Below are 25,132 nucleotides of genomic sequence, written 5' to 3' on the forward strand. Positions count from 1 at the left end.
TTCTTCCCCAGCTAAAGGTCTGAATAAGCAGGGAGACATTTCTCTGATGCCATTTCCCCATTACTGGAGCAAATTCCTGAGTTCTGTTGACATTATTTGCGCTCAAATGGAAAAGCAGCAGTGCAGCATTTTCACTGCTTACCATTCACCGCCTGCTCGTGCACTCTAAAATCCAGGACATGTCAAAGGAAGTTTATTAATTATGTGTAAATAAAATATACAAAACTTGAGAGGATAAGAGAGCACCAGGCTATATTGATTTGCAGTTTAATTATGGTTTAGGTCGGCAAATGGGAAAGCTTCATTCAGATAATCGATTTCTGCCATGTTTGTATTTGCACTCTAGGTCACATTTCCCTGCTGGCCCTCCCTGGAAGATTACTTCTCCCCTCCCTCTGTTGGTAACCAAGTTAACATATTTTCACATAGCTACACCACTTTTGGCCATCCTTTGCATCCCTCTCAGATGCATCAATATCAAGGGTGTTGTTTCTGAGCTGTTTAGCTGCCCATCTCCACTCCCAGGTGAGTAACACGGTGGCACACAGCCTGCTCCTGGGCATGAGCCAGCCAGTCCCTACAGGTGTGTGACCAGCCCATCCCTCCCTGCCACTGTCCCCAGCGACTCCTGGCATCTCCTGCCTGAGGAGCTCTGTGGGATCACCTTCCCACGGTGCTCATAGGTATGAGGAATGTGTTTTGTGAAGGTGAACTATGTGGAACTTTAGTAGGCAACATGTAAGATCAGAAAGGGTGGCTGCCACCTTTTTCTTTAAAGCCTCTACCAGCCTGATATTTTAATTGGGGCCCTTGAAATTTTATGTTTCATGTATTAAGAAGTAGTAAACATTGTCTATCTCTTCCTGTTAGACGGCTGTTCATTTGTTCATAATTTGCAACAAGTTTTATTTGGATGAAAATTGGAATTCAAGCACTTACTTAGAATTCTTTTAATTAGTCAGCAATATATTTAACATGCTGGAGACTAAAGTGTTTTGATTAAACCTGTTAATGAAAATATTCCTGGAAGGTTCTAATCCTGCAGGATTTTAGCAGTAGCACCTGTTACCACCTTACACTAATTTTTCTACATAAAGTGGGAATGTATTTTATATGCCAGTTAGCTTAAACACGAATTAACAATGTGTGTGGAATGCAATTATCAGAATGAACTGAAACCAGTGATTTCTTTGCATTCACAGAGAGCTGCCTGCTGGCCATGGCAGGGTGGGTGGGTCAAGTCAGCCTTGGTTTCTGATGGTTTCTTCTGCCCAGTGACTTCACCCATTTCAGTGGTTTGGCTTTCCTTAAACTCCATCAGCAAACATGGCCCGCCTGTGACTTCCCATAACTAGAATTGCTTTGGGAGTAATAATCAATAATGATTTAATTTGATTCATGTAGATTGTTACAATATTTGGTCATCTACTTGTCCACGTGGGACATCCCTAAGTACAATTTCAGCGGTGCACAAGCTCGTGTTTCAAATTCTAGTCATGTGCAGAAATCCCAGCAGCAAGGGTTGGCCAGCCCTGCCAGCAGGCACGATTTGAGTCGCTCAGCTAAACCACAGGCACGGTCACCTCTGGGCAAGAGGTGTCCCACTCCCCTGATGGGAGCCACACCTGTGGAAGAGCGGGAGGCGCTGCCCTCTCTTGTTCCATCAAAGCAACCCCCTCCTCTCGCAAGTCTTGGCTGAACTGATTTTTGTGGAGAAGGCAGACGGATGGGAAAAGGTTTTTCTTCAGCATTTCTCAGAATAGCTCCACGTTTGACTGTGGGTAGTACAGCTATTTTGAAGATACTGTGCCTAAGTTGATTTGCACAGTTTCCTTTATTATAGACTAGCTATAGGCCTGTTTGTAGATATGTATAGAAATGTTTTGCTGTGCCAAGCTTTATAGTCTTTTTTTTTCTCCTTCAAAGTCCATTTACTTGAGTTATCCAAAAGAAAAAAAAACAAAAGTTCAACTATCCATGCGTGTCCTTTTTGTTCTTTGTTTTTTGGTTTTGTTTGGATTTTTTTTAATTTGGAAACTAAGACAAATGTAGCCTGGAAATGCGTGCGATGGAGAACACTTATTTTCAGTGGGCTAGCTGATGAGTCAGAGAAATCCTACAGAAAATGCAGCTGCCCAGCAATGGGCATCTCGTTGGGATGAAGGCTTCTGATGATAACTCCGTGGATTCAGCTACTGATGATGAATGATGACATCTTGAATCTATCTGGTTATTTAGAGTTTGTTACACCCATACAAACACAAAAGGAAAAGAGCATTGCTGATGCTTGCCTTAAAAACAAAAGCTGTGGTGTTTAGGAGTCTTTGGGACAGACATGTGGTCTAGAAGTAGTTGATTTTACACCCAAACACTGTTCTCAGAAGATAAGCTGATTAACGACCTAATAGTCAGTTAGCTGATAACCAACTCTGGTTTATGTGAGAAGGGTGTGTATATAAATTGAAAAGTATCTGTTGAGCTATTTCTTCCTATTCCCACTGCTTACACTCCCTTCCTTTCTTTCTTTTGTAATTCCATTACTTCTAGCATAGTTATGCTTTCTGCTGCCAAAGTCCTGCAGGAATTTACAGGAAAGGGGGTGGGTGTTGAAATGTTACAAATCCATTTGCTGTATTCACCCTTGCTCTAAATTTAATTGTAAATGGCAAAGACATTGTGAATGGACCCATCTTCCTCCCTGTCCTTGTCTTTGCCTTTTCCTTTGGACAGGAGAAAGAAAGGGCCAGATGACAGAGCTGATGTTGAGTCATCATGTTGCATTGATGTCCCTGTGGGTGTTGGGGATGTTCTCTCACAGAGCTGTGGTCTGAACTAGTCCGATTCGATCTCACAGCATCGTTGTAAACTGAACATAAAATTCATTGTTACCATTGCCCTGTGGCAGGGCAGAAAGGGGTAGAGGTTGGAAAAAAAATAGGCTGAAAATATCTTGCTAAATGGATTTGTGCAACAGTTCTGATGGGATGTTTGGCCCTGCTAAGTTTCATTTAGCTTTGCCAGTGAGTTTTTGTGTGCCCTGTGTAGTGGGGGTACCCACATTTCCCTAACTTACTTGATAGGTGCTTGTGGAAGCAGAGGCTGGAGCAAAGCTGACAGGCTTTTTTCTATGTGCTGCTGGATTTAGTTGAACTGTGTTTTTTTTAAGTGGCACTGACAAGCTAAATGAGAAAACTGATGGGATATCTTGGAAAGAACCATATGAATCTGACTTGAAATCCCACAGAATCTGTAGATTCTGGTACCTCTGACAGCAATTTTAATTGTCACAAACTTTTGTAAAATCAGGGCTTTCTGAGAGGCAGAGTGTAAAAATGCACCAAATACCATCCTGAATGTTTTGAAATTTTGACCTGTGTTTCTGCCTAGACCAGCTAGCTTTGTTGTTGTAGGATCTTGTGTGAAAACTGAGGCACACTTGTACAGGGCGAGGTCTGAAGGAAAACGTTCCCCGTGTGTTGCAAGTAAGATATAATTGTCCACTTCTTTGCAACACCAGTCAGCACATAAATTCTGCCATCACCCCTTCGTAACTTGGGAGTTGCCTTTTTCCTCCTCAGCCCTGACGCCTCCTTAACATTTTCCTACTGGCAGATGTTATAATCACTAATAAAAATAAACAAGCACCTGCTCAGGAAAACAGCTATCATACTTCAGTGAGCAGCATGCGTTTCACTCCAGTGCTTCAAATAAGTCTCAGGATTGTGACAGTGTGCTTGGAACACACATATCTCATGTGATATGAGACTGGCATGCTCATCACATGTAACAAAGATGGCAAAAATCTCTTTAAGCGTATGGGACATGCACCAAAATTTTCAGTTATGCCAGAGCCACAGGCTGTGCCCTGTGTGCATCGGGAAGCTGAAGGGGAGGAGATGTTTGTGAGTGAGAGGAGATGACAGCAGGGCCATTGATGGGACTGAGGTGGAGGGGACACGAAGGTGAGTGTCCATCCAGTGATGCCAGCCAAAGGGTGCTGTGAGCTGGGTCACGCTGTAGCCCCAGAGCAGTCCAGCAGAACCAACACGAGAGGTCACCAGTGCGGTGGAGCAGCTTAATATGCCTTGAGAGATGCTGGTGGTTGTCACTCTCTCCTTCATGATGTAAGAAATATTATGTTTAGGTATGCAGTTATTGTGTAATTAGGGAAGAGAGAGAGTCACCCGGGTCGGGATGGTGGAGAGCAAGGGCGGAAGGGAAATTTAGGGATGGGGACAACTTAGCAGCAAGCTCTCATGGTTTCCTGCTCTTTTCAAAGTGGAGCTAGTGGGTCTTAAGGGAGATCACTAGTTCCCACTGGGAATAGATAACTGACTGAACCAGACCCCCAGAAGTGATTTCCAAAACCAGCTCTGTTGTAACCCTGTCTTACTCCAAAATAATTTTTCAGGCTTATGCAAGACATTAAGGTGCTTTACCTCACAAATACAGCTAGATTTTTCTTACATGCTACTGAGGCTGGACTCAACATCATAAACAAGATGGTGTAAACAAGAAAATAAAGCCTCTGATTAACCATTAGCTGGTCAAGATACCAGGCTTGGTGGTTAATTAATCCAGACAGTGAACTCACCTCCCAAACGCCATCAAGAGATTTTAAGGTGCATTAATGTGCTGCAGCTGTGTCTATGCCAGCAAGTAGTAGAGCCCGGGAGCAGATCCATAATGCAGAAGAGTGCTGAGACTGCAGTGTGCGTGCTGTCCACCTTTCATCTGAGAGAAATCCACCTCTTGTGCCCTCTTCATGATGCAAACCACAGCAGGGCAAGTGGGAATGATTTTGTAAGTGCTCTCCTGACCCGAGCTAACCACTAATGTGTAGGCACCTTGAATGAATTGGCTCCATTCCAGCTTCTCTGAAAAAATGCTGGGATAAGAAACACATTAAGAAATACTGCTTAATCCCAGAAGCATAATATTAGGCTTTATGGAGACATTCTCAGTGTAGAATTAATACATGAATCATACTGAATAATAATACATGATCAAATTCCTAAGACAACCATTTGGTTTTTAAAAAAAAAAAAAATTTCTTCAGCAGAAACTCATATTTTCACAACCTTTAAGGCAAGAACAGCATTCCTAATTTATACACACAGATCTCCATCTTATAAGGTGCTAAGTGACTACGCCAAATAAAAAAGAAGGCTGTGAGCAGCCTTCTCATCCTGATAGCAGCCTCATGCCCATGACATCAGCGCAGTGCTTGCCCATGCAGGAAGGTATCCCAAAAGACTGAAGCTGGGAACTAGGCTGATTTCCAGAGAACAGCTTTGAACTGCAGATCAGTGATCAATGCTGTTTGCTTTTAGAAGCTTAGGCTAAACTTGGGAAGGAAGGGAGCTCTCCCTGCCATGGGATGTTGACCTGGCCAATGCCACTGCTGTCACTGCCTGTGCTTGATTTCTCACTGCTCTTCCCCAATAGCAGGTGACTGTATCAGATTTACGGAATAATTCCAACATGAGTGTGGACTTACAGAGCAATGGCAACAGAATTTAGGGCAAGGCCAGTACCCTGCTTGGGAAAAGACCCTCAGGGTACGATGTGCCAGATACTGCCCTATCTGTGTCAGTTCACACCAGTGCTGTAGACAATACAGTCAGTTTTCCTCTGCTTCTCCCCTCTCTTAGAAGGAAAGTAAATCACTGCACTTAAAATCACAAGTCCTAGTAAAATCCTGCTTGTGCCCAGAAAGCTAAGTATCAGAGCTTGCCTGAAGCTTAGGAAGAAGTGGCATCTTTTTCAATAAATTTACATCTCTAAATAGATGATAAGTGTTGAATCAATTTCCATATGTTTAAAATAGCAGAGCATTAAGGATTCTGGCACTTCAAGCAATCAACTAATTTGGGACCATTATGAGAATATCTTTTATATTAGTGGAGCAATTCATCTGAAAATCAGGGACAGTCTGCAGCTCTGTGCCCTCTCAATATCATAAAGGATCACAAAGAGACAAAAAAATCCTGTTTGTTTGCCTGATGATATTACGGTGCCTTGCGGCATTCAGGTCTTTGCAAAACCACCTTTCAGCCCTTAATAAGTCAATTTACAACATACCCCCCACCTGGCTTGCCTGGCCACATGATCTGCTCATGGCTACACAGATACAACGATCAGTAAGAGTGCTGGCGGATACTTCCTGGTGAAAAAGGCAGAAACTGTGATGTGACAACTTCTGTATCCCAAGAAGATGCAAGGGCAGAAGCTGTGTAGTGCTCTCCTCCCAGTTTCTTACAACCCTGTATCCAGTCTGGGCTCACTAAGTGTCATCTCTGGCCATGCTGACTGGCTGCTTCCTGACCCTCAGCTGGCCAGCCCTAAACAAAGCTCACAGCTCTTCATTCCTACCATCGTGTCTGTGTCTGAGATGAGACAGAGCATTTCTGAAAGGACACTGCATATTAAACGTGTGCGCTGCGTACTGTGCTTCAGAAAGCTTCAAGGAAAATCATCTTTCAAAATCAGCTGGCGTTGGTTTTACCTGCATGTGGTAGGATGAAGGCTTTGTGCTGGGCTTTGAGGGTGAGAATAAAGGGAAGACGGAAGAAATGTTTCAGATAAAGGAATCCACAGTTAATCTGGCCTCTCCTGTCACCCTCAGTTTGCTGAATCATCTAATATTTCCATCATATTTCAGTACACTGCTCACATATGTAATCTGCCATCGCTTTAATAAACGTGTAGCACTATCAAACCAGAGGAGACACTGTGCTGTTCCTGCACAGGACCCAGCAATGTGGATGTCAAGAGCAATACAGACTTCAAAACTGCCTGCCTGAAGGACCAGGAAGATGACAGGCATCAGTATATTCTCCCTCATATTTATCACATGATCTTCCTATTCTTAAAAAGCAGGGACTATGAAGATGACTGATTTCAGGGGTTCTTTGATGACTTCTTAAAATTTAAGTTCATATTTTGGACCAGGCAATGCCACCAGGGAAAGCTTCTAATTACCAAGTGGATTTTGCATGGCCTAGATCTTCATCACTATTTATGTATTTCTTACTGCCAAAGCAATAGGATATTCAACCACTGACTTCAAAAGGAGGATTTGTGGGAGCAGCAGGATCTTCAATCTATATAGATTTTTAACTAACATTTTAACTTAATTAATAAACTGTGCATTTCTAATTCACTTTCCCTCTACATCTTCTTGGCTTGGATCATTCTTCAGTTTTCTTGCTCTTTCCTCAACTCCATTTACCATAGAAATGGGGTAAAAAAAAAAAAAAAAAAAGAAAGGCAACCCAAAGCAAAGAGAACAGCCACAGCTGTGTTCCTCATTAAAGACAAGAAAAACACAGACTGCTATCTAGAAGCTCTGGAAAGCAGAGTATCCTCAGGAGCAAGGAAGTCAGGTGGGGAATAATTTGCAAGATACCAGCGTGCTGACTCCTGGACTCCAGCCTTCGGGGATGATGTGGGTGTGTTCTCAGGGAAGATGCAGCAGCCGATGGGCAGGTTGGAAATACAGCAGCCAGGAATTTTTTTACCTTTTAGTAGCCTCAGGGTAGATACTTAGCAGTTAAAAATGGATCTGTTGGTCAACAGTCACTCAGCTTGAGTCCTTGGAAGAAGCCACCGCTGCTTTGCTGCAGCAGGACACATTTGATGCTGTTACAGGCTCGGTGGAAATGCATGCGGAGCTGTGAGGGTGCAAGCACCACTGGAAGCCCTGCACAGACCAGGCACGACTGTTTCAGCACCTCTCTCAAGCAAGTGCAAGTGTCAAGGCTCTGGACAGGTGAAAAGAGTGTTGTGAATGAGCCTGTACTGATAGCAATATTTTCTTTTTAAAGAAAGATCCCCATGAGGGATCAATCCCCCTCACTTATTTTATTCCTCCTAGGATTTCTTGATGCTTTTCTCTTCTGGAGCAAGGTTTCCTTAGGAAAACAAACTGTGGAAACAGCAAAGATGCAAGAGAATAAGCCGACGCAAAACAGCAGTTAAGGGTGTATCTCTAATAATTTACTGGAGCTCACCCTCCTGACCTTTCTGTATTTAGATCAGCAGGAAGGGTGCATAATGAGGGCTGCAAGAGGGCAGTCGGGTTCTTACAGCTGGTCAGGCGAATTAGTGTGAATTGCTTGGCAGTTCACCAAAAGCAGACCAATGAGGGCTCTTCATAAGGGAAAAAAAATTTAAATCTTGAAGGTGGCCAGTCCATGGGTAGGATTTTTCAGATTTCTAACCTGCTGTAGAGGAGAACAGTGGCTCAGTGTTTCAGAGAGACACCACAGCCACGGGCAAGTTGCCTTTGTCTGACACATTTCAAAAACCCTTCTGCTTCACCACCCTCTGCAGTTTCTTGCTCCCCCCTCCCCTGCATGCCTTTTCCCCATGTCCTTTAGTGTCACTGTGTCCTGGGAGAGTGGGGGAATAGTGAACACTGAGCAAGGTACTCTTCCCTTCCTCACTGGAGCACGGGGCTGTCGAGTTTTCAGCCTTCAAGACCACGCTCATCACCAGGCATTGCAGAGGCAAGAGCTTTTGTAAAGATAAGTCCTGGGAGCTAGGTACTTTAAAAACCTTCCCCTCCACACCTCCTCCAATCCATGCAAATGGCAGAAAATTGGTTTATCCACTCAGTCCTCATGCTGTCCTTCCCCTTTGACCTGGCTAATTAATTTCTGTGAATGTGGAGAACTTGCATAAAACCAGAAGTCACCTGTAAAATGTGGATATTTGTATTTTTGTTCCAACTATCATGGCTGTGGCAGTGCATGTGCTCTCTCTTCCTAATACTCTCCATAGGTTCTTCAACTTGAAATGAGTTTTCCAGTAGATGATAGTTACTGGCTCATGGCATCCCTCTGAAATGATCTAGCAACATTTCCCTGCCTTTGCTATGGCCTGGATCAGGGCAATGGAAAGCACCAGAGCTGCTGTGTCCCAGAAGGAGATGGAAATGGAAATGCATCCGTGCAGGATAGGAGAAACTACCTTCCCTTTGGTGCAGTTTTCCATCTGCAAGCCATCCTTGCCACAGCAGACAGCTTCCTGACCTCCTCTCTCCTCTCCCAAGAGGACAGTTGCTCCCCTTATATGGCCACGCTTTGGGGCATGAATGCTTATGGGTATTTGGAGCAAGTAAGGAGAAAAACGATGTGTGTGATTTCAGTAGACAGTATTTCAGAAAAGCTGAGGCATTTTACAGCACTGCTGGCCATCTACTCATCTCCTCAAATGAGCAGCAGGTGCTTCTGATTTTGACTTGAAAAGAGGCATGAGGGTGTCATGAACATTGCATCTGCCTCACGTCCATGTTGCCATCCCTCAGCCTCTGACATCAGCACAGTGGCCAGGGCCACTGAGCCTGGCTTGCTCTGCAAGCAGCACTTCCACGAGTTGCTTTCTAGCATTGCCAAAATCACCAGCCTTTACCAGGTTGGTTTTAGAATTTGCTCTTGAGGTACAGGTGTTTGGGCAAAGAGACGCATCACATGTAAATAAACAAATAATCACATCTTTCTGATTTGAATGGCTGTGCTGTCAGACGTGACAAAGGATTTTGCAGCACATGCTGCAATAAGATATTTTGAATCTCATTCGAAACCTGTCAGCTTCCCTACTCCACAGAAGGGAGATAGCGAACAGCACATACTTCAAAGAGACATTTTAAGGACTAAAAAGACGTTCACATGGGGCTTTGAAAATGCATATAAATCACAGGTGTTAACACTGAGACCTCGTTTATTTGAAATTGTGTCTGTTTGCAACGCAGCCCTGACCTCCCCTTGCTGCTCTGCGCCAGGGCGCTGTCAGGCAGGGGGACACGGCTGCCTGGCTGCCCACCTTGGGGAAGCGCAAAGAGACAGTGGGATTGAGGTTGACCTTGGTGGCTGAGCGCTGTGGCGCGGGAGATGTCTGCCCCGGTGGTAGCATCCTGCCCGCTGGTTGCTGGCAAGCAGTCAGTGTCACATTTTAGGAGAAAGGGCTGTGTCTTTTCACGTCCAATTTTCATGCTAATTACTTAAATACACTTGGAAAAGAAAACACCAAATACCCAACAATGAAAGAGTGTTGAAGTCGAAAAGTCCCGCACAGGACTCACAGCCTTGCCAACCCCCGGAGGCCCAACAACCTGCAGTCACGTTTGGGTTTCTGCAGGACCCCTGCCTCCTTCAGGAAATGGCAAGAGGTTTAGGATTTCCTTTCCAGCTGTTCAGGACTCACTGCTCCAGCCTCAGGCTTCCTGCAAAGCCATAGGTTTTTCACAAGTGCTCTACCCAGCGAGGGTATTACTATACTCACCTCCCCAGGCCTGAGCGATAGGTAGGAGACTGAGATTGCCTCATTTTCTCCTAATGAAGAGACATGCAGCAGGACCAGGGTAATAACCTACAAAAGCACACCCAGATTCTGGGATTTGAGGCACCTAGACCAGGAGCTTTGGAACATTAGCAATTTTTACAATGCTTTGCACATTCAGAGCACAGCTCCAAGTGTAATGAGGAGCGCTCAGCACTTGCCACTCTAATAGCACCTCAGGCACGAGGGCACTATCCAGAATGTCTGTGCAGAATAGAGGAAACATCCTTTGGTGGGAAAATCAGCAGTCACTCACAACCCACACGCAGAAAGGGACTGAGTTACAGTTGCACAAGCACTGGTGGTGTTGGCATTTCCTTATACCTCAGTGCTCGGCTGCAATGCCAGAGGAGGTTTTTCTCTGTGGTATCACTAGAGAGAAGTTCTGCTGTATCCATGGCCACACCTGGAGCCAGGGGCAGGAGACAATGACCAAGGGGCTTAGCACAGCAGCGTGGGTGCTCAGATCATGCCCTGTGCCAGCCAGAGGCAGTGGGGCTGCGTTCTTGCCGCAGTCTTGCTGGCACTGCCGTGCTGGGCCTCATTACCTCTGCAACTTGGAATCATGGAAGCATTATTACCACCATGCTCTAACCAACTGAGCTACTCTCGGGGTCCTTCAGGTTGGAAAAGACCTATCTAATATCACGGAGTGACCTCACTGATTACTTTGGAGTGGTCAAATGATTTATGTACCAACTAATACCTACGATGGGAGTGTATGATGTGTGACACAGACCATATCAGCTGGGCATTTGGTACCTGCTGTGGAAATGCAGTTAAGCACCACTCAGGAGACAAGCAACAGCCTCTGGGCTGTGTTAGAGGCCAGTGTTGTCTTTGTCCTTGCAAACTTTTCTGCCCACTGCCACATATGGGCTCTGTGATTCCTGTTCCCCTCGATGAATTCCCGGGCTTCCAGCTGAAAATCCATCCAGGCCTGTGGGGATTTGTTTTCCTTTGTGACACAGTGGACACCGGTGCAAATCTAAGGCCCTTTACAAATGCAGACCAGCTCTTATACTTCCTATGCCTTGCTTAGATATATAGATAATCACTTGGGATAAGCTTGGAAGAGCATCCTGAGCATCACTGCAAACCCACCAGTCCCCAGTGACAGGATGGGGGGCTGGGAGCAACCTCCGTAAAGCTTTCCAGTGTCACGAGGTGAATCTGTCCACATCTGGACAGCCCAACAGCTCACATTTGGGTGGCTCCCACGAGCCCCGCGCAAGGGGTACCCACCCGTGAGTTAAACACAGTGGGTTCTGCCGAGATCCCGGCCCAGTTCTGGGAAGATGGAAGGGAAGCGAGAAGACGAGGCACCATCTCGCCGACAGCTACTTCCTGAGTGGGCTTGAAGGCTTTTTTGTTTGTTTTTTTGTTTGTTTTTTCTCCCCCGCCTCAAGTTGCCAGAAGGCGTCGAGTCAATTGTCTGCAGCGAATTCCAGCGGGGCCGGTGGCGGGGCCGGTGGCGGGGCCGGTGGCGGGGAGCTGGGATCGGGGAGCTGGGATCGTGTGGCGCGGCGCGGTGCGGGGGGCGGGCGGGGCGGTGCGGGGGGCGGGCGCGGGGCGGCGCGAGGCGCGGGGGGCGCGGGCGGTGCGGGGGGCGCGGGCGGGAGGCGGCGGCGGCGGCGGCGGCGGTGGGGTCGGCGATGGCTTTCGAGGCGCTGGCGGAGGCGGCGGAGCGGTGGTGCGCCCGCACGCCCTTCCAGCTCATCGCCGCCGAGGAGACGGAGCGGCGCATGGACTTCTACGCCGAGCCCGGCGTCTCCTTCTACGTGCTGTGCCCGGAGGCCGCCTGCGGGGACAATTTCGTGAGTGCCCCGGGAGGGGACCGGGGGTCACGGCCGTGCGCGGGTGTCCCCCGTGCGTGTGCGGGAGCGGGCGGGGGAAGCCCTTGCGCCGCTTTGGGACGCTCCGTCCGTGCGGGTCGCCCGTGCTTGGGGGGAGCACCCGAGGGGGCAGCGCCGAGGGGGCGGAGGACGGGGCCGTGCCCGGGAGGGAGGGATGCGGTGATGGAGGGCGGCGGGGCCGGGGGCCGGGGGGATCCTCCCACAATCTGCAAAATGGAGTCCGCTGCCGGTGGGGGGCGGCCCCGCGGGCGGGGGCACCCCCCTCGCACCCCCCCATCCCCATCACCCCAGCCCGGGGAGGCTGCGGGCCCCGGGGCGGGTGCGAGCCCCCCCCGCACCCCGCGGGGTTGCAGCTGCTGCTCCCCCCGCGGCGCCTCCATCCTCCCGGGGTGCCGGGCTGGGGCACGGCGCAGGGACGGGCGGACTGGCAGGACTGTCACGGCAAATGGAGAATGGGCAGGGATAAAATGGAGTCAGGATGACAGGAGGGCCGCGCCCCCCCCGCCGCTCCCCCGGGCCCGCCGGGGCCGGGGTATCCGGGTAGGTGCCGCCGCGCCCCCTTCCCCGCCCGCCCGTCGCCGGTTTCGGCGGCAAGTTTCATGCAGAAAAGGCACCGGCACCACATCACCGGGCTTTGGGAAGGATGTCGGGGGGTGCTTTTCCCCTTGTCCAGACCCTCCTGGTGGTGAGCAGAAGTGCAGGAAGAGTCACCGAAAAGCGACACCTCGACACGAGGTTTGTAACTTGCCAAGTGCGAGTTAACTTCAGTGAAAAGGTTTTATTCTACCTTTTTTTTTTTTACAAAATAGCTCCTAGCACAGACCATTATTGTAGGAATGTTTTAGGTCTTTCCTTTCCCGGAGCAAGTTTTCTCCCTCCACCTGCTTGACAAATATTCACTAAGTCCCTTTCGAACAGGTAAGTGCAGAGTGAGTCCATTTGACAGATGGGGGTCCATGGAAACAAAGAGCAGTGAAGTGATTTCTCCTGGACCACAGATCCCAGCAAGCAGGATATTTATTTATTGTGCTGGGCAGATGGTCGTGCTGAATTATGGAAGAAGTTGTCTGGAGTTTAGTTATGCATCTGTCCAGGGATGATACATGGGACCTCCAGCTGTAGCAGTAGAACGTCTCAGAGTGTGGAGTCTCTCAGTCCTCTGTGGGACTAGCCCTGCACATCCGTCTTCCCAGCACCTACGAGCCTGTCAGACCCCAGTGCTCATTCCTCTCTAGAGATGCCTGTGCCCAGAAAGGGCCATGCCTGATGGACTCTTAAGCAGGGATAAATCCAGTGCAGCACGAGGCCAAAACTTTGACTGGACACTAATGCTATTGGAAATTGCAAAGAAAGCCCATTATTTTTCTTAGACGTGTTTTGTTTCTTTATACACTGCTCAGCAAAAGAGTGAACTCTTTCAGAACAAAGTCTAGTCAACTTTAAAAAAAAAATCTTAAGCAGTTTCAGACTCAATTCCCATGCCTCCAACACTGACCGGTCTTTTTTTTTAGTTTTCAATCACGTTTTCCTCTCTTTTGACAAATATTTTCATTCCAGGGTTACTGTGGGAAAGATTCCCTGCCCAGAGCCGCCAGTGGTAAACCTGAACAGAAGGACCAACTCCCCTCAAATGCAGAACATAAACAGTGGAAAACTAGAAGCATTGTTTTCTTCTGTGTCTTTCAGCATTGTTACTTGAGGCACTTTTTGTAATAAGACTTTTAAAACAGGCAAATAGGTGTCATTCTTAATTTTTTTCCTGTTGATGGTGTCTCTTTAATGTGATTAAGACCCACTGATGAGCAGATTCTCCAGCATCCTGTTCTCTGCTACTAGTGCACTGTGGGGCTTAATTTCTAGTTCCAGCTTGGCTATCTTGTTTTTTGCAGTCTTTTTTTTTTTCTTATGTTCCAGAAGATAACTTTTCTTTCTACGTGCAATTACAGGCTAAAGATTATTTTAAGGAGACTTAAGAAAAGCCAAGGGACTGATTGTCATTTGCACTTTAAGCCTTGTTGCCTTTAGCACAGTGGAGTGTGAAAGTGAGTAAATATAAACAGAATTCACGGTGACACACTTTACAACCTTTTTGGCACCCTGTGACTCTTATAAAGGAGCCTTACATTTAATAAGCATCTGGTGCCTGGTATTCTTGTACTCTTTTTTTATGTCTTCATTTCATAATAATGCGACTTAAAAAGCTATGTAGGAGGTGCCAGAGAAGTCCATGATAACCCACTTGTAAGGAGGAAATGATGAGCCTGATGTACTTAAAAGGGAGGAGGAGAAAAACATGGAAAGGTTGCCAAGATGCAATCTGGGGGAGAATAATTCTGAATTTTGTGTAAAATCAGAGATGCCAGATCACAACAATCAAATATTTTTAATTTCCTGAAAAGGTATCTTTGAGCTAGGTCTTTAGCATGCTAGGGAGGCAAGAGGCCCATGTAGATGCTTATTGGCATTTTCAGTACCACCTGGACACTAAAACTCTCTGAATCAGCATTTTAGATAGCTGAACTATGTATAATTTAGCTCCCGAGGCTTGTGATGTTCTTAAGAAATTAATTGGACTTGTGTAGCCATAATCAAGGAGGGTGAGGGTTGTGATGCTATTCCTTCTAGTCTGTCATTAGTTTTGTCACCATGTTATTTATATACTGGTATTCAAAATAACGATAAAATAAATAAAAAATACGAGGCCATTTTGATGCAAGATTTCCTGTAAAATATTTTAGAACAGAGCCAGTGAGCCTGAATATTTTCTGCAAGTTGAATTATCCCCACACAGAAAAAGTTTTGCTGCCGTGCTCAACAAGTGGGCTGGTTAGAAAAAGGTGGTCTAGCAAGTGATTTTGTTGTGCAGCAACACTGAGTCATCTGGAAGTGCGAGGGAAAGCAAACCCCTCCAGATGCATCCCTATGCATTGTCTCAGCTATCTGCAGTGTGTAGACGCTGAGCTAAATAATTCAGCCATGATCCTAGGTCAGCTGAGATGGAAATTAGTGGCTGTGTGCTTTTGTAGTGACACAAAGCAACTGCGAGCAAAACTGGGCAAGCTTGGAAAACAAATACTCAGATGATGAGGTTAATATTTTTTTAATTAAACAGTCACTGCTGGGCACTGTGGTCCACCTGCTTGACAGCAGCCTGCTTCTCCCACTGCAAAGAGATCCTTAGGCATCAGGTTTTCCAGGAAAAGCATCTCCTTATGTGCAGCCTTAATGACTGCTTTAACTTTCTAAGCAGGAGAGCTGAATCCTCAAATTACGTTTGTTTTTATTTTGAGGTACCAAAATTCCTTTTGCAGGTTCCTCTGGAGATTCATGAGTCAGTGCTGAGACCGTTCCTGCACTGCCTTGGTTGCAGCACTGAACCTCCACAGAGAGCTGTAGATGCAGCTGGACCTATAGGTGTCATAACCCTGGTATTTGTTATGGTTAAGGTTTTTTGGGGGCAAAGATGAAATCAAGCTGTTTCTGAAGGAGATGCGTGCACTAATGACACATGAGACCTTTCGTAGTGCATCTGTTGCTACAGTCAACTTTTTAAATCTTTTGCAGGTAGAGAGATTGTTGGAAACCTTACTTGCTTGTTGCCTTATGATGCTACGCAAAAAAGTCTCCTCAAAAACTCAGTGACAAATTCACACTGGAGTCTAAAACGTGGGGCAGCTTGAAAAGAGATTGTAAGAGCATGATAGGACAACATGGGGTTAACTTTCCCTGGGGAACGAAGTAGCTATTATTTATTAAAGGGCAGGACCTGATTTTCATTTATGTAGAAGCTCCTGTGTACAGCTCTGGTAGTCGAAAGAAGCCACAATTTAAACAAGAATGAGAATCTCAGCTGTCATAATCGTTTTATACATATAAACAATTACCACAGGTTTAGCGCAAGCCAGGAATTTCCAAGCTGCAATATCCAGCTCTGAAGTTTGATGAAAAGATTAGGAGTAACTAAAGAGTTATTGCTAACCTCAATTAAGGAGCCAGACCTCCAAAATCTTGAGGCTGTTCTTAAAATGTTCTGATTTGAAAGTGTTCATTTGTTATTTTAAAGAGGGCTCATTTGAGTTCACTTCATGTACCTTCTGCCTTTTTAGGCCATAGAAATCACAAAGTGCAGGCTTTTTTTCTGCCTTTTTTTTTTTTTTGTAAACAGAAGCTGAGATTTAGTTGTATATTTATAGGATTGCAAGGCCCATGACTCTAAGATGGCATGAAGTATCATGAGACTTGTGGTATGTGTGTTTGAGAGTTGGCAAGACTGCAAAGAACTTATTTTTATTGCCAGAATGGCTAAGGGATGACTCTGGTTATATGGAAAGAGCAGAACCTCCTCAGTAATGCGGAGTTGTTTTCATAACAAAACATTTCGCTATGTTTATGCTTGTAAAATGCAACAAGCAGCAAAGAAAATGTAGGTCAAGTGAGGTTCATAGCAAAGCAGCTACAGTTTTTATCTTAAAGGTGCAGCTTAGATGATGTTAAGTGCTGTTTTCTTTCGTTAAGTGTAAAACTGCATCCCTGGCAGGTACTCACCACTGAAGGGGAAGGCGAAGTGCAAGCCTTATGTTAGGGATTGAAACATCTGTCGTTTTGAGTCTTTCCCTGAACGTTAGTTAAGCTTCAGAGAGACCCTCCTTTTTCCTTGTTTAAGCATAACCTGCTGTTTATAGCAGAGTAAAAAGCTGCACAGCACTTCGGGGAAAAGAGCTGCTGTGCAAAAAGGGAGGTTCAAGAGTCTCAAACCAATTTGGCAGTATCGCGCTTCTCCGAGTAGCTGACTGCCTAAGACAGTTCCATGCACAGAGCCTTCAAAAAGAAAGTCTTTAAGGTTATATGTTAGTGTGTGTTGTGCTGTGTGCTGCCCTTGTCTGAGCACTCCCACCATCACTTGCCAGCTCTGTTTCAAACAACTTCCTAGCAGCAGAATAAACATGAGTTTTGGGAGAGGCTTCGCAGAGTCAGGCTGGGGAAGCAGCATCTCCAAAGCAGGAGCAAAACGAGAGGAAGATCCCAAATGGGTTTAAATGCACCTACCTGAGAAGAGAAGATCAGGTTGTAAGAAGAGTAAACCTCAAAACAGGGGGGGAGGCTTGAATTTTCAGGATGTTGTGAGCGCCCAAACGTCTCTCCTTGGCTCCGTGTCTAGACTGCGGGTGTGTTTTACATCTTTTCTTCTGCATCGTCAGGAGAATTACACATCAAATTCCACCTCCAGGGTCACATCACATTTGCACTAATGCCAGGAGGAGAGAGAGGTGCTTTATCTTCCTGAGGGCTTCATTGCAGTGGGTGATGCAGAAGAAGAAAAACCCAACATGACTTCCAGGTCTGAGCAGGGCTGATGTCAAACAAAAACACCTTTATAGCTAAAATGTGTGTGCACAAAGTGTGCATACCCTTCATTGCTGCTGCATTTTCACTTCTGGATCTATTTCCCTGCTTTCTGATGCATCGTGTTAATAAAATGCAGGTTCCTTCTCAGAAGTGTGGCTTCTGAAACAGCCTGCAGCGCCTGTCCCCAGGGCGGGTCTTGAACTGCAGGGGGCTCGGTGTACTTTGGCAGATGTTTACAACATGTGACCTCATAAAATCACATGGAAAGGTTGGCGTGAATTCCTGTTAATACCTTTGCTTTCTTGTGTTGCTGTTGGCTTTCAGCACGTGTGGAGCGAAAGTGAAGACTGCTTACCTTTTCTGCAGCTCGCACAGGATTACATCTCCTCCTGTGGGAAAAAGACGCTCCATGAAATATTGGAAAAAGTCTTCAAATCCTTCAGACCTGTAAGTGCCTTTTTTTTTTTTTAACTTCTAAACATTGACTATTACCTGTGACTTAATAGAGCAGCACTGATAGAGCAATGTGGTTTTTTCTTCTCCAGGCACTTTAACTTCCAATCAGCTGCCTGGGCTCACGAGTGTTACACATAAGCTACTGTTAGGCCATTGGAAATTGTTCCTTGGAAGTTAGCTGCCTTTTTATTTCCACCTCTGTGTTTGAGGGGATGAGACTCCCATCCGGGGTGGGAGGCCAACTGGTGTGTCAGCCGGTGGCAGCGGGCAGGGACCTGCATCCTGCTGATGCAGCGCTGACTCCGAGGGACGGGACGCGAGTCAGCGCTGCGGGACTTTGTGGCGGAGTTATTTCCTGGCACTGGAATTGGGGAGTTTTGCAAGGATATGAGTAGCAAGAGTAAACCTCTGGGAAGCTGGAAGTACGATCTCTCCTCAGAGTGGCTTGTTTTATTTTACGGTTGGCTTTTTTTTCCTCCCAAGTGATCCAGATTTTGCTGTTAGGATGGTTTCCACTTGGTGTTTGCAAACGCCAGTTTGGTCACTGCTTGAGAAGAAGCTGGAACAGAAGCTGGGTTTTGTGGGGAGGGGGCATGTGTGTTTCTGTTTTGCAGCTACTCAGCTTTCTGTCCTTGTTTAACACTAAGATTTGGGTCAAAGCCTGGATTTCATCAGGGTGAGGTGTCTTAGGCTGACTGTTGTCCTTCCTTTTTGCCAAATCCTCCCCTTGCACAGCCTCTCCTTTTGAGTGCTTGGGGCTGGCTAACAACTTGGTGCAAAGCAGAGCAGAGGTTCATTGCCAGAGCCATTCTCCCAGGATGTCCTTGAGAAAGTTGACTGATGGACATTTTTATGCTCAACTGAAAATGTAGACCTTTTTCCTTCCTGTCTTCTTCTTGCTGACTGATTGAGAAGACTGAAAATGTATCCCAAGTATTTAGTGCAAAAGGGAGTGCCTGGAGCACCGATGTAAAAGCACAGGCCCTCCCTCTGTTACACCCTTGCAATGGTTTGCCGCAGACCGCCACAGCTGGTTGACATAAAAGAGCATCGTTTTGAAGAATCCTTTGAGAGGCTGGAAATAAATAGAACAGATGCACACTTTTCTTAGAAAGGACTGGAAATCTGATCTGTCACTACAGCTGCTCGCAATTGTGAAAACATACAAAAAATATAAATATGTTTCCCAGAACAATATTTGGCTCTTGGATCTTCTTAGCTGTTTTCTCCTGCTCAGAGAAGCTGCGTCTCTGATGAGAAACTTCCACTGGTTTAACTAAAGAGGACTTCAGAAAGACTTAATTCAATTGGTGCAGATTACTTATTTCATTCAAACCACATTTATTTCAGCATAGTTTAAGTTACTGAGAAACTGACTTCAGTCAAACCAAGTTGAGCTACTCTTCAAAATAAAAAGGTTCAAAGCAAGAGGAACCATTATGCTCATGTGCTTGGGCCCTTCATTAATACATCACATTTCACCCCATGATTCTGACAACCAGGCACATAAACTGTGGTTGAACTGGAATGCGTCTTTCCCAAAGATACCCACTCTTGATGTAAAGTCTTCAGGTGAATTAAAGGATACAACACTGCTGGGCACTTTTCCTTCTCGTTGTTAGTTGTGGTGCTCTGAAAGTCTCTTTTACTTCCAATCTACATTTTTCTAGTTTTGCTTCCTAGCAGTTGAATTTCATTTTGCTTTTGTTTGCTCAAAAACGGTGTCTTCAACTGTCAGAAACCTCTTGCAAACTGTAATCAAGTACCTCTTTTAATTTTCTCTTGGGAGTACCACAGAGAGTAAGTTTCTTAGATTCTCCTTTGGCCTAGTACAGAGAGATTTGCATCTGTATAACAAAACTGGGTTTATGATTTGAGGTATAGTTTTGTGTAGATAAGTCTAATAAGGAATGTATTCACATTTTCCCCTTACTGTAATTATTAAAAATAGCACATACACATGATAGGAAAGATTTTTTTAAAATGAGTGGTGTTACCACAGATGTATGGAAACAGTTATTTTGTGCCCCCAGGCCTTTTCCACAACAAAATCACTTTTCTTCAGTATTGGGAAATTATTTCCTTGGCATCACTTCATGCTGTCCCACGTCCTTTTTCTGCTGGACCTGTTTTGCTAATGAAACCACCTTGCTGTCAGCTTTAAGGCAACAGTGCATTTGCAGGGCATTTCTTCTCCACTGTACCAAGCGAGTCTGTTGTCAGAGACCAGTCTGGCAAACTTCAGTTTGAAAAATGTTAGTTTAGGTAAAAATTTCTGCTGAAGGTCAGACTGGGCTCTTCTGAAGTATATCTGGTGGTCCTGGCTATCAGTCTGGGAGGAGGGGGGACTAGGTTTTTGGCATTTGCTTGCTAAGCACCTTTTGAAAGTCTTCTCCGTTTCAGTATTCCCAGGAGACATCCAAGATTATTAGACAGTTCTCAAATTCTTTGTTGGAGTCCTTTGAAGGGAAATACTTAGACGAGAACAGTGGCAGTGCATCTGCAGCTTTCCATGCCCTTGTGCACAGCATGAGCATCTTCCCTCCCGTAACTGAGGGGTCCAAGACCAATATTTGTGCAGTAACTGAGCTCAGCCCTGCTCTGCACATTCTGGTAACAGACCAGCTGGGACTCCATAGCTTACCCTGGGGCTGCAGGGTAGGAAGGGACTGGCTGCTACTTCACAGGGCCCTGTGTTTCAGTGACAGTGAGAGCAGGGATGACCGGCAGTTGGCATCCCTCTCAACACTAGGCAGAGATTTCCCTCTGCTCTCTGCTCTTCCCTGGGCACAGAAGGCAATGAGGGTGCTCTGGGGCCGCTCACCATCCCTCACTGCTCTCAGGCATCTCTCCCTAATGTTACAGTGCCAGAGCAAGATATTTCATTAGACAAGGCTTTCAGAAAGTGTTGGTTAACCTTCACCAGCTAAACCACACCTCTAAATCCTGCAAAGTCAAGCTGTTTCTTTACTGAAGGTGGTGGGCGGCATGTTGTCTTTGCCCATCAATGCCTTCCTGGGTCAGCTTCCACCAAAACTCTGATTTGCCTTATTATTCACTTATTCAGGGAGCATCCAAAAGTGCCAGACACCATGCAGGTACTTGGGATCAATCAACAGGACTGTTACTTGTCTCAGAGCATCCCAGTCCTCCAATGCCCTTGTCTCTCTGGTGTCAGAGGTGCCACACTCAGGTGCCAGAGTTGCCCATGCTGGTGGTTGTAAACACATCTGCATGGAGATTAAATCCTTTCCCCAAGGATCCAGCAGAACTGTGTTATCTCTACTGTAGCATCATGTGGATGGACCTCCAAAGCTTGATCTTGCACTTGATTAATTTATCAGTCTGCCTGTATATCAGCTTTTGGTAGGAGGCGATGTCATCTGCTTCCTAATAACTTAATAACTACTAGGTTATTTGTATAAAATCAGGGCACTTGGGAAGAGTTAAGAAAGACAAATACAAGAAATGCCTGAGGGACGTCACACCGACTGGCAGTGTTTGCAGAGAACCAAGGCATGAGTTGTTCAATTCAGCAGCAAATTCTGGGCACCGCACACTGTGCTCCTCTTCAGCCTAAAAAACCCTACAGCTGACCTAGGGAGTCTGCAGTGTAAAAGCTGTTTATCCCATGTTCACTGAATTCATACATATCCTGGTGACCTCTCCTTTACCTCCAGATGGGTAGTTTGACCAGCAGGAATAAACAGCTGTAGTTCAGGCGATGCTGCCGCTGGTTGTTATCTTCTCTTCCTGCTTTCCTCCCTCCCTCCTCACCATGCTCCTGACTTCCTCCTCCCCACGAGTCTCCACCTGAGAGATTTGTTCCCCTTGGCTCTTTGACTGATGGATCAGCTCTCTCTTTCTATACCCCTTTCCTCTTTTACCTCTTTTCTCCTTATTTTTGCTCTCCATTTAAGTCTTTTAAGTCTGCCACATAGCTGATAATGTAATATATGAAGCAGATATGGACTAGAAGCAGAAACTAGTGTGTTTGAAAGAAGACAAGGTGGGAGTTAGTCTAGGGTCAGCTCAAGCCATCTTCATCATCTTATTTTGTCCTTATCTTTTTTACACCTTCCTTCCATTTTGACCCAATGTTTGTAGAGCTCCCTGCACTTTGGACCCTGATCACCCCTCCTCGGTGTCAAAGTGTGGGCTGATTTGCCACTGCGGTCCAGAGAGCAGTAAGGGGTTAACAGCAGTGAGGGGCCATAGTCCTGTGGGAGGTGACAGGATTTGACCTCTAAAAGCAAGATCTGCATGGTCAAGGTCCTTGGTGCCTTGGAAGCTTGTAAAGTGTGAGAGAATAGAACTGCTTCTCCCTTGGAGGAGCCTCCCATCCCATACTGTCCCGTCCCATCCCGTTCTACACTATCCTATCCCACCCCACCCCATGCCATCCCACCCCACCTCACCTCATCCCATCCCCATCCTTCCTCCATTAAACCACCAACATCACTCTTATTTGAACCACTCCAGGGAAAGAAAAGCCAGGTTTCCCAAGGGTGAAGAGAGAGGGGATGTGTGAAAAGCAGGATGTGTTTCCTATGCTCTGAGATTGTATACGTCTGTGCGGTTCTTGTGGTGCACATTGTGTTTTCGATGCTCATTTTTGCATGGGGAAGTCTTAGAGCATCCCATAAAATGAAAACCCACGTGCCTCATTTCCTTGCAAATCAAGGAGGAATTATAACCAGAGCTGGGGAAACAAAAAAAAGGGGTCAAAACTCTTTCTGCCAGGTGATAAAAACAGAGGAGTACAACACTCGCATTTAATTTGAATCCACCAGATTAGCAAAAATAACACCAGTGTATAAGAAAGTCTAGAGAGTCCTTGCTTTTGCCTTTTGAAAAGTATTTTGGTTTTAGCTTCAGCACGAAACAAAACTCCTGCATCCTGAAAATGAACGAAGCAGTTTCACGTTCAGTTAAGCATTTGATTTGAAAAACATGTACGCAGAGGAATTTACTTTGTTCTGCTCAGAAGACAAGAACATTTCCCATTTGGGGTCTTTCCATAAGTGTTTTTAAAATCCAAAGGAGGGGATTTAGTCAGAAAATTTTCCTTTCGTTTCCCTGCTGAAGAAACCCTGCAACTAAAAAACTGATCATCTCCCAGTGACAGTGAGGAATACAAGCTTCATTACATCCAGAACCTAATTCTGTACGTTGTATTTGCGTCCACTGAATAATCTTGAATGTTGATCACAGACTGAATTAGTTTAGGTCCCTGAAAATCTGCCTTGTCTCAGCCTTCTCATTTTCATGTTCTCACCTAGAGAGTGTCACCCTCCTCCCAATTTTTCTGGGCTTTGCCTCTTTCAAGAGCTAACAGCTGCATCACTCTCCAAACAGGATGTTGTGTGCACCTGCGCTGCTCTTCCAGCCCTTGCAAGCTAAATACATGGTATTCCCAGTCATGCCTGGCATATGATTTTGCTTTGTGGCTATTCATAGCTGTTTGTGTAGGACTCTAATATGAGATTTCCACAATAGTTGCGTTATTTTTACTATTATTTGGTTTATCTGTCTTCCTGACTTCTGTTGGCTCGGCAACCTTTTGGAGGAGAGGAGAAAAGTCCAAACATGGCTGTTTGCTCCTTTTCCTGTAGTGAACAAGGGACGTTGCAGTGATCAGAGCCATCAGGTGGAGGCATCCAAACCTTGTCCAAAGAAGATGTGCTGACAGTTCCTTACAAGCCCAAATCTGGTTTGCAGAAGTTTAAATGGGCTCGGACAGTTTTGAGTGGAATACACAGTATTTCCCACTGCAAGGGCTTCACCCAGCGTACAAGGCTTTGTCTGGTGTATTGGAGTGAAGGGTTCAAGAGAAACATTTAACAGGTTGGGTTCTTAAGGTTTTTAGTGAGTCCTTTCCTACTCCATACTAGCCTGTTCTGCATAAGGGTGCCTTCTTCTTTGGCTTTTACGGGGTTGCCAAAAAACAATCTTAAACCGAGGTAACTATTGCTACAGTATTATCATGGTTCTTTCTAAAGTTAAACCACTGCCAAGTCTTAAACACTCAGCAATTCATAATGCGACCTCAGGGAAGAATGTGAAGCTTTTTGCAAGTGCTTTGTTTTGGTTTTATTTATCTTCCGGTCTCTGAGCACTTAATTTGGTGTGAGGATGCATTTTCAACTCTTTCTCTATCCCAGGAGGGAGAGAAAGGGAGCTGAGATCATTATGCAATACTGTTATTCCAGGGTTTAAGGTTTTCAAGAAGTGGCACATAGGATTTGTGTGAAGATTTGCAGCAAAGCTGCACGAGTGGGTAATTCACTGTTACACAGTGTTTTCTCTTCTTTGTAGTTACTTGGGCTTCCAGATGTTGATGATGATGCATTTGAAGAATATAACGCAGATGTGGAAGAAGAGGAACCAGAAGCCGATCACCAACAGATGGGTGTCAGCCAGCAGTGATTTTCTGAGAAGCTAAAATAATTCGTAAGCCTTTGGTACCAGGTGGAGTCAGGTGGTCCCATGTTAGCCTGTTCGAATTAGCCCATCACAAGGGGATATCTGGCTGCCAAGATAAAGTTTCACAAAAAAATGGTTTTTAAAAAAAAAAAAATAATAATAATAATAATTTGTGATGAGCTTTGCTAAGAAGTGACCTGAATTTTGCTCCTGCTTCAGTGGGTTTTCTATGGAGTTGTCTTGGTAGCATTCTGCCGCAATCAGTCTAGAAGTAGTTTTGTCGCTGACTTGTCTCTTCGATTTGTGCTCGAGAGTAGCATTCGCTGACATGAATGTAGAGTACCGAGAATGTAGGAAACGTGTGGTGAGAGTGCCGAGTCCTCACCGGTGACCTTTCCGAGGAAACCAGCACAGAGAGCAAACACCACCTGCGCTTTTCTATTTAGTTCAACAGCTATGGTTTTTGAAAAAGTACCAAACTTGGAGAAACGTCTCCTTAAAAACAGTAGTTTAATAGTGGTTGGTGCTACAGAAGTGCATGTGAAGGCTAAACAAAAATAATAGGAAGTGGGAAATCCAGGGGGTGTCACACATATTAATGTTGTTTTACTGACACCTGAGTTTACAAGTGCTGAATGAATAATTGGGAGTAATGAGTATCAGCAGCACACATTATAGCCAACCCTGGTACTCAAACATCATGT

The 25,132-nt window shown here is 45.6% G+C and overlaps 1 protein-coding gene across 1 annotated transcript; it reads left to right on the top strand.

The window, feature by feature from the left end:
* The first annotated feature begins 11,952 nt into the window (after positions 1-11,952).
* On the top strand, positions 11,953-24,630 carry MTURN (maturin, neural progenitor differentiation regulator homolog). The gene is made up of 3 exons (XM_027897282.1): positions 11,953-12,161; positions 17,871-17,993; positions 24,321-24,630. The coding sequence occupies exons 1-3, from the start codon at positions 12,000-12,002 to the stop codon at positions 24,429-24,431; spliced, it is 396 nt and encodes a 131-aa protein (XP_027753083.1). The 5' UTR covers positions 11,953-11,999; the 3' UTR covers positions 24,432-24,630.
* Positions 24,631-25,132: the final 502 nt, after the last annotated feature.

The sequence above is a fragment of the Empidonax traillii genome, unplaced genomic scaffold (assembly GCF_003031625.1).
Source record: "Empidonax traillii isolate 1590-97213 ecotype Southwest subspecies unplaced genomic scaffold, ASM303162v1 scaffold19:size3308961, whole genome shotgun sequence".
Classification (NCBI taxonomy): domain Eukaryota; kingdom Metazoa; phylum Chordata; class Aves; order Passeriformes; family Tyrannidae; genus Empidonax; species Empidonax traillii.